The sequence below is a fragment of the Adelges cooleyi genome, unplaced genomic scaffold (genome assembly GCF_023614345.1).
Source record: "Adelges cooleyi isolate 19-005CV unplaced genomic scaffold, UGA_ACOO_1.1 ACOO_flye_CR_arks_rails_tigmint_CR_PRNA_8, whole genome shotgun sequence".
Lineage (NCBI taxonomy): Eukaryota > Metazoa > Arthropoda > Insecta > Hemiptera > Adelgidae > Adelges > Adelges cooleyi.
In genome coordinates, this window is record NW_026096513.1 from 1,697,019 (window position 1) to 1,715,042 (window position 18,024).

Below are 18,024 nucleotides of genomic sequence, written 5' to 3' on the forward strand. Positions count from 1 at the left end.
ATAACAGAATATAGTCTTCCGACAATTTTATTAACTGGTAGGTACATCTTTAGGTATTTATTAGAACCTAAATATACCTTTTTATTTACAGCACTAAATACACAATAATTATAATAATACGGGATACTCATAGGTCTAAATGAGTTTAGGTTATACTAATATTGACAATCCGTTTTTTGTTGTGTTCTCTTAGTAGAAAAATAATATTCTGAATAGGATTAGATGTTCTGATAAAGTATAGTGGAACAGTAAAATATTTTTTTTTAGGTTTTAAAAACAATTCGGGAGTTATAAAAATTACATTTTTTTAATATTAAATAAACAAATAAATATTAATGAAACATTACAATTTTTATATGTGATATTTCTATTAATATAGGCATTTAAAATGTTTAAATATAATTTAACAAATTGTAGCTGTTATTAATTAATAATGATTATATATTTTTGTAAAATATAATTAAGAAAAATCTGCTTAAAACCGTTTTCAAAATATTATCTAAATAATTTGGGACTTTAACAAATAGTCTGAAATCTGTTTCAAAAATGTATATCAACAAAATTTCATAAAAATATTATTAACTTAATGTTAATGATATTTTTTTATGAATCGGGATGCATCTACAAAAATTGGTGACAACCAGACACTGTATATTTGACCCTACATAATAAGTTAAGCTAACTAAATTTTAACTGACTTAACTATACATTTTTCAGTCAACAATACTATTTATTAATTCAGTAAAGTCAACAAGACCTTTGTTGTATTGGGCATATATTTTATCAATTAAAAAACTTACATTCATAAAATACTTATATAAATATTATTACGCTTCCCAATTAATGCATTTTTACATGCTATAATATAAAGTATAAACTCACTATAAATATTAGGCTTATCTGTTGAGAAATATTTATTTATTTATATATAAATAATCTTGTATTATTTCCACCCCTTTCGGATGCCCCAACATTTAATTTAATTCTAATATACACCAAACCGAGTTGTTCGCATAATTGCGTGTACCTCTAAGGCTCTTCAAAACTATGAAATAATGGGATATGTCGGTTAAAATATATAATGTAACGAACATACGGGGTGTGTAGAGAAGCTGTAGTAAATCAAAATGTGTTTTAGGGACCAATTTTTAACGCGAGTAAAAAAATGAAACACTGTAACCGCTTTGTTCAATTGCCCCCGAATAATATTATAAGGCCACATTTAGGGTTTTTTTCTACTCCCCCTTTTCATATATATATTGAATCGCTGTAAACAATATAATAGCTAGGGACCTACAATATACAAGGATGGTCTCGCTGAGATTATATATATACCTATACTATTTTGATCAACAAACATCATACAGGGTTATACACACACAGAGTGTACATAATACATTGATTGTATTAATATTAGATATGAGTAGATTTTATTTGGCATTTTCGTTAAGTAGTTCGTATAGAGATTTTATACATGGGAAAGACGGTATACGTTTTCGAATAATAAAATTAACGAAAAAGTTGTTTGTTTACTTCTTGTATAAAGTATTGAAAGTTGAAACTGAGAACTTAAGTAAAAATATTAATTATTTACCCACCCGTTACACTAGTGTACATTATATTTTGATAAACATAATATTTACACGAAGACTTATTATTTGTTACACATTATATTATTACCTATTATTATAATTATGTACTTATCGCATTGTTTGAAATGTCCATTTAAGCAAAACTGTCCACTGTCATTAAAAGAAATAAACCATTACTAATTGTAAATTCGCTCTACCACTAAAATATACCGTTGCGTTTTTAAGATGTCCCTTGTGGCTTTAGTGTTGTGGTTATAACGCTATTACTACCTATTGCATTTTCCGGATGAACGCAGACCGCAGTCATGTTTTAAAATGACTATAGGTACGGTAAGTATAATATAATAACAAGCAAACGGTACCTGTGACATTTATTCAGCTACATAGCCACCATAGCACCAACGCGCGCGGTAAATATCTGATTAAAACGTATTAAGTATACTTAATACACAGTAAGTACGATACAGTACAGTAAATTAAGGATAAAGTATTCAAATAAAGACAGAAAAATAAAAAATCGGTAATTTGAATTCTTGTGTAAACATTTACCAGTCACGGATTTATGTACGACAAAGCCCAATGAATCACCTTTATTGCAAACAAATGAGGTTGATGCGAATCTCGAGATAATTATTGAGATGATACAAATTTTATTTTAAAATAAAGTAATAAATATAAATTATAATATTAATGATTATAGACTTTGGTTGACATTTTGCATAGATACATATTTTATAATGTAACACATTTGCTTTTTGCACTAATTAATACAGACTGTAAATAACATTTTGAATAATAATAATAATTATTATCATTATGTATGGGTATCAAATAGCGTGGGTATATATAACTGATTCTATTGCCATGTCATTACCAATTAAAGTTCTTTGTTCTTATATAAATTATTTAACATTATCACTGAATATTTTATACCCCACACTTTAAGAGAGAAAGAACAACTTGTATTGATATAACGTTAGGCTAGCATTGCTAGGTGCTTGTTAAACGGGTTGTCACATTAATAAATCACAACTTAAAGTTACACACATAAGATAAAGTTTATAATACTACGATTGTATAATATAAACATAATGATTAATTAACGACATTTTTATAAAATAAATATTGTATACAAATTAAAGGTTATAATTATTGGATTTGAACAAATAGAAACCTAAATTGTATAAACAAAAAAATTAATAATAATTCGAGTAAATCAATGTAGTGGTACTATAGAAAAAATAAATAAATATACTTTAAAATGTATATATGGGTATAGGTTGACAAGTAGGTTCATAAGTAGCAGAAACACAGTTAAATTTAATCATCCAGCATACAAATCTTTATGAATTATTTTAAAGAGACTTTCATTATTTAAAATCAAATTTTTTTCAAATCTTCTTACGTTTTTGCTTTTTTTAATAGATTAGGAAATAGAAGAGAGGCCGTAATGCTTTGTAAATCCCATATAATAATGAATGAGTTTCTCTTCATTCACTTCCTTGTCTTGATTCATTTTATTAGTCTATGATAATGTAGTCTATGATTGGATCGAGTATGAGACCTATTTACCTGTAGACTGTCAAGATAAAGCCTATTTTGGGCTTCTGTTTTCGATGCAACGACGCAATTCATATACTTGATGACTATACAATTTTAACTATTGTTAATTTTCGACTAAAAATTCTTATATGAAACATATTTAATGGTTTTTCAATATTTATTATTGAACGCGTATAGGTTCAACGGACTCGTGTTGTTAGGCTTAACGTAAGTCGATCAAATTAAAATAAATAGCTATATTTTATTAAGAAAATTTGCTCGGAAAAAAACTCCGTAGTTTTGTTTTTAGTTCTCGTTGATGAGGTCGTGTTGTTTCTTCGACGTTTTTAAAATAAATTTCCCCTTGGAGTATTTTTTTATTCGCATCTGACGTTTTTTCCATTAACAAACACTTTTACAGCGCAAATTTCACACACACGCGATAGTTCTATAATACAATAATAATAATAATAATAACAACAATAATATGTATACATCAGTTATGGTTCTCGAGTCTTGACAATAATTATTTTTGAATTTTACAGCACGCGTGTACCTATCCATTGTCAACGGGAAAAAGGGTGAGTGCGGATAAAACGCTTTGTCATTGGGTACACACGGACCGATGGACGCGGAGTTTTTTTTTTTTATATCCCAATTGAATTTTGAATAAACATCATTGTGTATGGTAAAAAAGTTGTATAAAAAATATAATATGCATAATATATTATATTAATGTGATGTATACAGCAACGTATTATGAATACGCGCGTATATTTTTGTCAAACACATAAGGTTTTGAGTTGAAGATGGGGTTTTTTTGGGGTAGAAGAACGGGGGTAGTCGATTGTGGGTAAGGTAGGTAGATAACGAAAATCGATTCGCGACCACGAAAAACGGGTCCGCTTTAATTTTTTTTTTCTTTTCGATTGGCTATTAATATTATTATTATTATTTGACCCATTTCTTTTTGGGGTTTTGTCCCGGCCCGCGAGGCGTGTGTATGTGGCGAGGAGCCAAACGACGTTTCCGAAGGAGAAATGTGTAAAAATAAGGGGCGACGGTGGTCACGGAGCGGGGTGGGGTGGTATGCACCCCTGGTCTATCCCTAGGCGGTAGCCGGGGGCAGCATACCCGATACGATCGAGTGCGGCGGAATAGGCGGTAAAAGCAAAACGAAGAAACGCCACCAACTAGTACAGACGGACTGGAAACGAGCGCGCGCATATCATATAATATATATTATTATTATTATTATTATAATATAGTACATAGGATTGCGGTGTACGTTTGTGAGAGATGCGTCGCGGAGAAGTGGCGACGGCCGAAAGAGGTGGAGCGTCGGTCGAGCGGGGGGAAGGTGGTCGGCGGGCGTGGCCGGTTCGGACAACCAATCGGGCGAAGCCGGCGCGGTGAGAACAGAAACGCAACGCGCGCTCCGACCGGTCGTCGCCGCCAACAATGTCACTGCCGGCAAGCCACACGGTACTGCGATCGGCCGCGCCCGCAACAGTCGCGTTATAACCGTACGTCCGTCCGGTCGCTGCAATCCGGCAGTTACGCGTCGCGCGCACTCATTGCGATACGCCGCCGTCGTTGCAATCGTGCACAAACAGTATATTATTCTAATTATTTAATTGTACCTATAAATATACTTATATTTATACAAACCGGGACGAGGGGGAATCGATTTTGCGCGCATGGTGGAATCGGAATAGCGAAAAACTCTTAAAGTACGACTTTTGTGTGTTTGCGTGCGAGTGTGCGAGTGTGACTGCGCACGCGAATGTGCTGCATTTGAGTGCCCGCCCAAAGTTACTATTCCGTTTTGTTCGCACGCCGAGTCGTTGTATTGTCGAAAAAGCCGTCGCCGCAGCCATCACCGCCGCGGTCACTTTATACCTGATACCGCTGCAGTCACAATAATTACTGGCACCGTCGAACAGCCATCATGATTATGGAATCCTCCAACGCCGCCGCGGAATCGGCCGCGTCCGGAAGCGACCGCAGCAGCAACGTGTCCACCAGTCCGCCGCCACAAATGCCGATTTTGCAACAACAGCAACAGCAGGCGTCGGCGGTCAACAACGGCAAGTCCGACGGCAGCAGCCCGAAGGACGACAGGGGCAGTAGTCCCATGATGAGCGTCATCAATCCGCACCACGCCATCATAACGCCGACACGCGGCATGAGCCCACCGTCGCAGACCGCACCGCCCGTGTCTTCGATGAGCTCGCTTGCCTCCCGCATACCCATGGGACTGTTCAACTCGCTGGTGCACCACTCATCGCCTTTGGACCTGATGGCCATGGCACATCATCACCAGCAACAGCAACAACAGCAACAACAACAGCACCCGTCGCTGCAGCCGCCGCCGCGGTCCTACAACAGCCCTCCGCCCATAAGCAGCACCGACCCGGCCGCCAACGAATGCAAGCTGGTCGAGTACCGCGGACAGAAAGTCGCCGCGTTCATGATCGGCGGTGACACGATGCTGTGCCTGCCGCAGGCGTTCGAACTGTTTCTCAAGCACCTGGTCGGCGGCCTGCACACCGTCTACACTAAGCTCAAGCGGCTGGACATCGTGCCGCTCGTGTGCAACGTCGAGCAAGTACGCATATTGCGCGGCATGGGCGCCATCCAGCCCGGCGTGAACAGGTGCAAACTGCTCTCGTGCAAGGACTTCGACACGCTCTACAGAGACTGCACCACAGCGAGGTAAGCCGTCTTGTAGTTTTCACATACATAATATTAGACTTATCATCGAGTACACTATACATTCGGTGTTATACGTTAGTGACAATATGTGCGGCCAAAAAAAAAAAAAAAATACAAATTAAATATTGTTTTTAGGTCTTTCCCCAAAAACAAAAGGACTTCAACTATAATTTTTGTCATTATCTTAAAAAGCACCTTAAACGGGTACACTTACTTACACGGGTTTCAACGGAACGCCTCGACATTAGAAATAATTATAACCTCTTCGAAAATAAAAATAAAACCACCCGGCTAATAACAATCTTTCGTATTATACCTGTAGGTATACACCTACGTTATACGTACATTATCATTAGAGATAAACGCGGTGGCGTGCTACGTTTTTGAATGGCCACAATACGCACACCGGCAGCTCAGTAGCCGAGCAGAGTGCAGTATATATAACAACAGTCAACAACAATACAATACTAACTGCACCGGGATTCCCCTTTAACGCTCAAAAGCTTTGCGGAGGGTGAAAAACACGTGTTGCTTGCAGATACCCGCTTGCACATAAAAGCACAGACAAATCATATATAAATGCTTACCACCCTTGGGAGATACTACCGCCTGTGATTTTTTCCAAAATAATTTCGATTACCTACTGAAAATAAGACATGTCGGCATTTGACACTGTTTTTCCGGTGCTAATTCTACCGACTAATAGCGGTTAATAATATATTATACATCCACTGTACCGTACCATCATTTTCTGTACACCTAAAAACTGCTTCGCTTCACTAGACAAATCATTATAATATATATATATTATTATTTATATTATACAATATATTGTGTCTTATGAATTTTTGAACGCCGGGCTCGCCCGTATAATATAATATAATATGTCTGCGCTGCATTTGTGTGCTCGCGGTCAATAGGCGTAGAAAATTGCTATTTAACATGGCCGCGCTTGTACTTGCACGCGTCATATAGGTCCAAGCGCCGGCAAAATAATGTAATATTAACGTTACAAGCGCTTTTTTATTTATTATTATTATTATGTAGAATATACGGGCGCTATAGTGGCGGTGGTCAAAGGTAAAAAAACTTGTCGAATCGTCGCCGGTAGGGTAAAAAAATATCCGAAAGGGTTGGCACACACATATAAAGCTGACATACATTGGGGCAAACGTATAACGGGGAGGAATAGTTTATTATAGTATGTGTGTGGCGTTGAATAAAATTGCACCGGATCACGCGATTGAGGAGCATGCTATAGATCAATTAAGCCGGCCTGGGCATGGTAAATATGTATATAAATATTCATCGGACACTGCTCGCCCTTTTATATGCATTTTTATGTAACCTAACCGATTATATATGCAGTACCGTGTTCGAATTTAAATACAAATATTATATATTATATTATTAGTATACAATAATATGTTTTGAAGGAAGAGATGGGGGTAGGGCAGAGAATTGTGTGCAATGACTGAGTATGAGCTTCGATAGGTTTCTTTGGAAATTATATAAATGCGGATACGCAAATATAATATAAATATTTATATAGTAGGTACCGTTTTATACTATAATTTACATACGAGTATATGGGCGCCTACACTATACTTGCTACCGTCGAGCACTCCTACATGTTTAGGTACTTGCATGCATTAATGTTTAATACTAGTTTCCTAATGTGTTCCAAAATGGCTTCTGAAAATAGTGTGTATTGCAAGTTTTTCCCTAAAAACGTTTTATGTACAATAAAATAAAATTATACACATTTATCGTATATAGTTTGTTTAAATTGTATTTAGGTATTTATTTTTATGTTTTTCGACATATTTTGCTTTAACTTAAAACGACGACCGCGCACACCTCGCAGTATTTTGTAGATTTCAAACGAATAACTAACCCGAGTATAGAAAATGTACATATTGACAGGTATTATCATTGTGTACTTACATCAACACGCCCATAACAGATACGGATTTGCCCGTTTGATTTTTGTCCCGGTCCAAAAAGAAACTGCGCATTATTGCCCTTTCACTATACGAAAATACATAAGCTCTTATATACACATGTACATAGTGTAATAAGTTTATTAAATGACAAGACAATGCGGTGTACAGAATTTAATAATACCCACGATATCCGGTTTATTGTTGACCATTATTAGTGCAACACAATAATATAATTAAAGCGCGACGGTTAATTATTTTATGTTTAGAAATGAGTTTACCGGGAAATATTTAAACTATATTTTGTAATATACTTAAAATATGACGCTGTCGCTTAATGTTTTTCGAAAAATAATAATAATTAGTTACAATGTTGACTCGGCGGCTCCTAATTTGTACTTCTTTTTTTTTGTTTTACTTCTGTGTGTAGTGTGTACATTAGTATATGTATCTGCAGTTAGTGTACAATTTATTATGTATTTATTTATATACATATGGACAGAGAAGAAGCGATAGGGGAACCTTCGTCTCGGACAAAACAATTTCCCAACTAATTTGTGTGCAGGACTAATTATTACTGTTGTTGTCTGCTTGAGTATATTATATTAGCCGCTACTCGTTGGTTCCGCTTTAGCTGGTCGCTATGTACAAAGACGTTTAAGGACATATACATCAGTGTGAGTGTATTGCTCGTCGTGTATTAGTTATATAGACCTATAATAATAATAATAATATGTAATAGCGTTTTATCTATATACAACAGAAACCCGATCTACTGTTGGCCACTCGTTAGAGAGAAAAAAAAACAAGCCAGTTCAACAAAAAGGGTTCACACCGCTTAAAATATATACCGGCTGCTGCTCCCATGTATACAATAATATATACTACATAGTATATAGGTTTCCATTAACAAAAATGATCTATACACAGTATATAAAACGTTTTTCGAATACCATATAGGCTGCGGCGCGGTATAGTTATTGTTTCCTGTGTCAGCAAAGAAACCATCTTCTTCGATGGCGGAGGGATGGGGTAAAGAAACTTAAAAACCGATACCATAAAGAGTTACTTCCTTTTCTTATTTTTCAAATTCCCCAACAAGTAATTATCGTTATCGCCGTTGCTCTCGTTTGTCGGTGTGTGTGTGTCTATAATATGACGTATAGTACGTTTACCGGGAGCCATATGAACACGGCCGGTAGGTATACACACATGTCATGGACTTTTTAAATATTCATTTATTCTTGCCGACGAGTCAAAACTATGAATGACGGTCCATAATAACCCTCAGCCCGTCCACTGTCCAAGAGAGTATAGTTTGGTTGGTGTATTTTTGAAATCATCATGGGCACCGATCGGTTGGATCAGTCATATATATATATATATATATATTTATTTAATATACATATTATGTGTATACATTTTACAATTATACGCGTTTTAATTGTTTACCTTGAAGTTATTGAGCTAACTTGACAAATGTTTTCTTTAATAACAATAGTTTTGGCCTATTAATATTCAGCTGGTAAAGTGCATAGGTACCTAATTGTATATGTTAACATTTTATAACTAAAGAAAAGTCACTTTTGTTGTCTATGAGCACTCTCGGCTTCCCATTGAGTAATATATAGTAATAACTGCACATAAGTAACAACCAAAAAAACGGGTAATCTATTTTCGAATTCGATATACGCTAGTAACAAGCTTACATAATATACATATATATATAAGTAGGCACAAGAAACCGCAATGTTCTCGTTTGGCTATCTACTTTATGGGTTTTTTTTCCAGTTATTATTACAACTCGGCGTTAATTATTCTCATCTCGTTGACGATGCGATCAATTTAAACGGGAAACGGGTTGGTGCAACACCGGCTGAGATTTTCCTTAGCCGTAAACGAGGAAGACGCTATGATGCGGGATAACGCGCGTTGTTTGCGGGATGAATGAAAACGGACCGAGGCGGAGGCCGGGAAATGTACAGTGCGGTGTGGCGGGAAAGAGACGGCGGCGACACAGCAAACGACATTGTTACTGCAGTGGGAAAACTCGGTGGCGGCCACCAACAGGTGGTCGGGGGCGTCAGACAATCGTACAAATGTTATTGCGGAATACTATACAGACTACCATTACTACTACTACTACGGCGCACGTTGTGGCTGTGCACGATGAATGGAAGGCCGGGGAGTTTTGTTCCATTCCGAATGAACGCGCGCAATCGCATTGGCAACCGTCGTGGCAGTCACACACACACTATATATTTATATGTTATTGTACGTATATGATAATATTATGGTCTGTCTGGCAACGGGCGTTTTTCCCATTTCATTTCCAGTCCTACTGCGGTCGCCCGTTACCGCGGTTCGGCCGTCGGCGTGGTGTGGTTCCCGCGGCTTTGGAGAATTCGGCCGTCGCCGCCAAAACCTAATTTCATAGACCGTCTAATTTAGAATAGGAAAAATTTACGGGGAAATTAAAAAATAATTGTAAAATACAACGGCCACTAAATATCAAATCTCCGTCGGTGATTTCTCTTTATAGCGTACTAAAGCAACTTTAGCGCCACATATCGCAAGCGTTCTCGAAAACCTGCTTTTATACTTTACTGTTCAATAGAAAATGTGGTCTCAGTATGTGCATATAGATAGTAAACGCCAAAGAAACTCGTTAGCGCTGAATTTTGGCTAAAAATATTTATACAATATCAAAATCCGGCATATTATAATACCGTTAAAATATCTGTCATAAAATGTATAACACCTACATTATAATACAACAATAAATTGGTTTAGCTATGTGCACCACGTTAGATATAGATTATATATGATTGTATATTTACACTAAGGATAGAGGTATAATGATGGTCTACAATGCATATACGCACATCAATATATTATACTGGTAACGCTATAATTTTTTGTCTCCACGTGGGACAAGACGTGTGGATTTCATATTATATTCCATTTATTATAAAACCGGTACAAAATTTACTTCCCAAACCATTATATTTACATATATATCGCTTGAATCGCTTATACGTCTTTTATTATATTATAGGTGCATTTTAATCGTATATACAAACATGATAAAACGCTGTCAAATTGTTCGACAGTCGCCGCATTATATATATATATATATTTTTTTTTTTAAATTTTATATTCAAACACCTATTTGCACTGCACGGGCAGGACGTGGCTCGTTATCTAGCGTTCAGCAACATGGCAGTGTTGTTGGAGAAAAATAACACCATTCAGTGTGTAATCGTCCGCATGTTTAATTAACCACTCGGCGCCCATAACGCGTTTTCCCGCTAATGAATATATGTATAAATATATAACAATATTATAGTTATTATGAATGAAAGCATCTCGTCGACGCATGTTTCTACGGTAAAGGTGGTAATTCGATCGTTGGCTGCTGATAAAACCCACCGGCGGCATAGGATCCCTCGTGGTACGCTAGTATAATATCGTTTATCAATTTTAGCTTTATACGCGTGATAACATAGTACCTAGGTAACACACCACTGAGTACTTGATACAGATAATTGTTGCGAACTGCACAATTTCCGTTAATGGCAGAAACGTGTAGGTTTTTTTTAATTGGCTGCAACACCAGCGGTGCACCAGTGTAGATATAAAATTAACAAATTCCTATTAACTACCATTATTTTACAATGTAACCGAATACACGTGTAGAACACGCAGTTATATGGCGTGTCATTGATATTTTAAATACTTAATACTAGCTGCCACAATATTATTATCGGTAGTGTCAAAATATTTGTACATCATGTTTTTGGCAGAAAATCGAGTATTCATAAAATCACACGTGGTCGTTTAGGCAACGAGTTTTGTATAGTAAATAAGTGTATACAATTGTGGTTTTTAATAGCAAATTTTAACAAAATTCCCACATGAATTGGTCTCTTTTCAAAGTTTAATTTATGAACAAAATCACACCGACATAATTTTTATCAGTGGCCATTTTGATATTTACACTTATTCTCGATTTAAATTCTTCAATTAGGATAGAATTATCGTAGGTAAATGACCGAGTGAATAAAATATTTTTTAGTTCCGGTTAAAAGGTTATTACCTAAAAATTTCCGTTCTTTAAAAATAATTCGATAGGTATATTGTGTTAACATGTTATGTACAGTTTAAAATATACCTAAACAAATTTCAATTTAATAAAACAGTGCCTTGAGTTAAGTATAATATTATAATGTGTACAAAGTTAAGTAGATTTTAACACTTTTAACCAAACACTATTTCGTAATAAAAATACTTAATTATTAAATTTTTCTTCCATAAAATAGTTCGTTGTCATATAAAAAATTGGCGGCCACAAAAATTAATTCTATTATAATTGCTCCCCGAATTAGACTCCAACCTTATGCCTCGCTATAGCCGTCCATGATTTACCGTTAATTGATATTTCTGTTTGAGATATTTTGACGGTTAAAAAACTTATCATCGTACATCTATCGGAGCATCGTCGGATGGAAAACTCCATTGTGGAAATAAAATGGCGAATTTCGAATACGATGTACCTACCGCTTGTGTTATACAATACTGTACTATTGTCATTGTATTGTCATTGCCGACGTGTCGTCCCTCTCCCCCTTCCCTTTTTTCTATAATGTGCTCAGAACATTAAACGTATATACCTACGTGTCTCCGCCTCTCGCCGTTCACTTTATATTTTTATTATTATTATATACAGTATACGTGTACAAAAGCGGATTACCATCGTGTGTCCATTGTGAGTGTGTGCAGTGGTACTTACATACTGACAAAACTATAATATATATTGTACACAGACGGACGCCATGATGTTCGAAAAACCTTTGAATAATAATTGTAAAAAAAAAACCAACTAAGTTGAACCTATATTATACAGCGGGCGCTTACGGTACGGTAGACAAGACAAATACATAACAGTAGCAGCTCACACGTCATCGGGGTAAAAAAAAAAAATCTAACTATTTCTCGTCTGACTGGTTGCGTACACAACAAAGACACACTGCAGACGGACAAATGGTAGAACACAATATGTGTGCTCCACTTATGCGACGAGTGCATACACACACACATAAATATATATATATAGAGAGAAGAAGGGGTGTCTTTGCCGCTTACGAAGGGGTCCACGGAAATCGATCGCCTCATTTATCCTCCCCCCTTGCGCGGGCTCGCCCTTGTAACCCAGTTATGCACACTGCCCGTGTATATATCCACCCCACAAGAGCCTTTCCTCTCCAGGTCGCATCGTCATAACTCGTCATTCGGGAAACAATATCAACATTGGCGAGGGATTCAAAAAAATACATGTACACATTATATTATTCAGGTACACTGTTTCTGTATCGCACGAATCCGGTATACTGTATACATATATTTTTTCTTTTCTTTTTTTTTTGTGGATTTTTTTATCTCCACTTACACACACCCATATATATATATATATATAACTAATATAATACTGCACTCTCGACCCGTTTACTATTATCATTATTGATGCGCACAAAAATCGCGCGGCCCGAGGGAGTGGTTCACACGAACGCGGCGGGATGAGCTTGGTATATATAACGCTGCACAACAATATTATAGCAAACGAGGCTGGATATTAGTTTGTAAAAAAAAGAATAAATACACACATGAAGATACACCCAACGCGTGTATATTTGCAACAAAAAAATTGGCAGCTGCTTTTTCCGAGGTATTTACGACTATTTTGATGATCCGGTAGTTTTTTTTTTAAACTATTAACGTTATTGTTGTGTCCTTCTATATTTTATTATTGTTTTTTTTTTACCATTCGTTCGACGTTTTTAATGTTTACATAGTTTATAATCTTACATAATATACCATTTACGGGTAGTTCATTGTATTTCGATTTATTCAACAACTTTTGTTGTTAAGAACAAATTTGTTTTTTAACTTCATAGAATCAATAACGAACAGAGCGAATGTAAATGCGATTTTATATTTTTAAATAAAATAATCGGTGATTTTTATTTTTAATTTGATATTTTTAACTATACGATGAAATTCTAAGGTATCACATAAAAAGTTGTAGGTGCCTATTTATATTTGTCATATTCGTTTACAGTTCCCTCAACTGACCCGGGCGAAATATTTCATCAAATTTTCAGTGTTAACATATTATTTTTAAATTTTGTACAAACACAAAATGTACAATTATTTATTTCAACGTTGATTATTGCAATACAATTATTTTTGTAGTCAGCATACTACTGATTCGTCAAAAAACATTGTCTGAAAAACTTGAGAATATTTTCGACCGTCGGTACCTGTGTAATTCGTTTCCGGTCTCTTGGCTCTTGCGTCCGGGCTATAACATTTTAATTATAATTATTTTGTTACACCGTGAGTTTTGGTTATTACACGTATGATAATTTTATTATTAAGTCGTTGATTCTACGGCTAGACGATAACAATAATATTATTTTTATGGACAGTCGTAAAAAACTATTGGCCTTAATTATATTTAGTCTCATTTAATAATAACACTGTATTCTGTATCTGTAATACTATATTGCAGTATACAATATGTGTATATGTTTTATCGTAACACACGATTGTACTGGAAGAAACAAAAAATTAATGTATGGCAAGTTTACTGACCGAATCAGTTAGAATGATGTTATTATAGTGGCCGGGACGTCGCATTAGAGATAATATGTAATTAAGACATGTGACTTGTGTGTGTTTATAATTAAAAACGTATAAAAAAATCGCTCCTTGCATAATAATAAAACCATATATTTTTTTTTTATATTTCTTCTATATGCATATGTATAATATTATGTATATGAATGCGTTCTTCTTCTTTTTCTTATTATTATTATGTTATTTTCTCTCCTATTGTAATGACATCGAAGCGATTCATTGGAGAGAAACGTGTACTATATAATATGTATATCCTATGCGTGTTTACGATGATGAATATGAATTTAATTGCAAGTTACTATTCCCATGGTGTACTTGTATATATATATATATACGATTGAGCGATGCATAGGAAACGTCGTCGTACGCACACACACACACACACAACAATAATAACAACAATAATAAAAGAAATAAGAATAGAATGGAAAGAAAAAAATTATATTGTACTCATTTGTACACCGAAACGTTAATTAATCCGTAAGCTAATTAAGCCGAGCAAATAGTGTGCGTGCAACAGTAGTACATACTATAGTTATAATATATTGTACCTATATACATTTACAGTGGTATTCGCGCCAAGGCGACTACTGTATATATATAGGTACGGTAATTGCTCACATGAAAATCATGTACACAGTGTGTAAAAAATAAAAATGAGTGTACTTATAATAATATGCGAGTTACATTTATCATAACACATTTCCTAAAACACAAGAATATAATGTAAATGTATAAATAATAATATAATTGTCTACAACGAACATAATGAACATACTCGACTATTCGGCCGGTCACTTGATGAACATCATTCGTGTACTGTATTATTTCAAATTTGTCGATTTACCACTAGCTCTGCTAAATCTTTGTTGTAAAATATTGTATTAATCAGGCTAACGCAAAAAAAGTACAGTAAAATTAGTCGTTTATCGTCGGTTTAACTGTGTGCGATGTTCCTAAAAATCTAGCGCTTCTAATTTAAAAAAAAATCTATTAATTATTATTATCTATAATACGTATAACGCCTTATTCTATTATTTCCCTAGCTGTGCACCCATAAATGAATCGCATGCACTCCGGTCGAGGGTGTATGTGGTCAGACGCAATTACCCGAGTTTGCTTTTCCATTGCACCGTGATGGTTTTTTAACGACTTCTCGTAAACTCCTCGGAACAACCATCGAGCGCGGTTGTTACGTATAATTTATTTTGTATACAATATATACACGTGTAAACAACTAAAATACAATGAAAAAATCTTATAAATATTTGAGGAAGAAAAATATTGACAACTGGTTTACTGAACAACAACATACTTCTTATTGTTTTTCAATAAATGATTGAATATTTCAATAATTAAACAATACTCGTGTGTGTATATTGTTATCGTTTGTTCAAGTTATTCAGCTGCATATCATGAAATCCCGGCGATATAATCAATTCCCTAATTTATGCGAATGACCGCAGTTAATTATTGCTCAGTGTGAATGTTTCATACACCTATACAGGGGTTGCCGCATTAAGGGGTTGTGGTCGGGCGGCGGCTGCGGTGGTCATATTTATGTACATGCTTATACATACTTAATATCCCGGAGGTATGGTATAAAGTATATATGTACAGTGGAAAACGGTCGGCACAGTTGGTCGAACATGGTCGAAACGGTCATCGGCTGGTCCAACGCGGCTTGGATGCAGTATATGTCTTGCCGGAAGCTGTTAAATTTTCAACCCCGTTTACATCGATTATCGCATAGACGAAGGATGCGCCCAGAGGTCAAGGGTAGGTATGTGTGCTAGAAATGAATTCTACCCAGTGTGCAATGTGCACTCATGTAATCGCGTTAAAGCCGAGCTAGGGTAGATCGGGGCGTATGTGTATGTTTGAGACATTTGGCTGCATTTAATCCTTTTACACGCAGATATATATAATATATAGGTATGTATAGTAGTGTGTACAATATTTCAGCTATAAGACGAAGCCGCGTGAAAGTGTATATACAGTGTTGTATACGAACAACAGCCAGCAACAACAGAAAATTGTTAGGCCACGACCATTTTGAGCGGATACGCACGAGTCTTTTATTATAATATCATTATATATTTATAGATATTTATTATATAGAACACACGGTTGTCTGCATTTGTATTGTATTGTTTCTCGGAGGTGTGAACGAGCGTAATGAACGATAATGTGTCATTATTTATTTTTATTATTGTAAACGTGTGAGATATACATGAAGTCCTACTCCGTTTACCTCGGAAAGAAATAATAATAATAATAATAAGAATAATTATTATTATAATAATGATATGGACATGTCGCGAACCACGCGATTTCTGCGCTTTCCCATTTTTATACAAGCGAAATTTCACCGCATCGCATCACGTTCATATAGGTACTAGGTATAGTGATAATATTTCTATCTAAAATAAAACATTTTTTTCGAATATCCGTCTCGTTTGTGTATAGAAATGGATATCCGTCAGCGGCTGATTTATTGGCAAGCAACATGGGTATTGCTTAGGGTGGCGCAATGATCAGGAGCTTATACATTCGTTTTTTTTTTAGTGAATTTTCAAAATTAATATTTTACTTATCTTCGAGAACAACATAGCAATATCTGCACAATCACAATAAGTGTGCTGTAATCGTTTGTTCAGAAATAACAATAATCTCACAGATAAACACATATTATCTAATAATAACACATTAGGTAGGTATATATAGGTGGCGTATACTTACCATTCGGCTTTCGGTAGAAGAATTTGTCGCGTGGGCGTCTCGCCGTCAACCTACATCAAACGCGCACGCGTCTCATTCAATGTCGGTGTGAAAACAAAACATAAAAAAAAAAAACCGACTCGAGCTTAAAAACAATAATCTCAAGTCGACCTGTAAGTGCCGGACGATCGATATATACATTGCAGCAACGGAAATTATTACTATAAACAATCGGGCCAGACGTTCCGAGGTTTTAAAGCGACGGGCGCCACGTCTAATTAATACAACGCGTTACACTCTTGTTTTTTATTTGTATTTTTTTTTTACACTTAACACTTTTACTTGTCCAACACGCCGCGGTGCGTATAGTATATAAGAACAATATATTAGGTACGTTATTATAAAGTACCGGACCGTTTACATTAGTCTGTAGGGTTCAAATATTTAGACTTTATAATATGAACATAATAATATTGTAATATATTATTTTAAGTAGGTACCTAACCTACTAGGTACCTATACATCGATCCGCTCTCGGTTGTTGTGGTTCTGACGGTCGCGTGCGTTTTATAGAAGCAGAAAAAAAATATGATATGTAAAAAATAAACCGACGCTCGTCAGATTTTCATTTTAACTACACATAATATGTATACAACAGCTGTTATTATTCGGCTTAGCCCGGATCTCCGCCGCGTCCTCAAGGAACGCTCATGGCGCAAGCGTTTAAAAAATAAAACAAAACCGGTTGATCGATTTTTGCGCGTTTTTCTGCCACCGTGCAAATATATCATTGCCGGTGTATTGCAACG

At 35.6% G+C, this 18,024-nt stretch overlaps 1 protein-coding gene across 2 annotated transcripts in view; it reads left to right on the forward strand.

Moving 5' to 3' along the window:
* The first annotated feature begins 4,618 nt into the window (after positions 1-4,618).
* LOC126845588 (dachshund homolog 2) overlaps positions 4,619-18,024 on the forward strand; it is a 92,097-nt gene continuing 78,691 nt past the window's right edge. For both annotated transcript variants that reach the window (XM_050584314.1, XM_050584313.1), the window contains exon 1: positions 4,619-5,852. In XM_050584314.1, the coding sequence (XP_050440271.1) occupies positions 5,086-5,852 (767 nt within the window). In that variant the 5' untranslated portion in view covers positions 4,619-5,085. The remainder of the gene's footprint in view (positions 5,853-18,024) is intronic.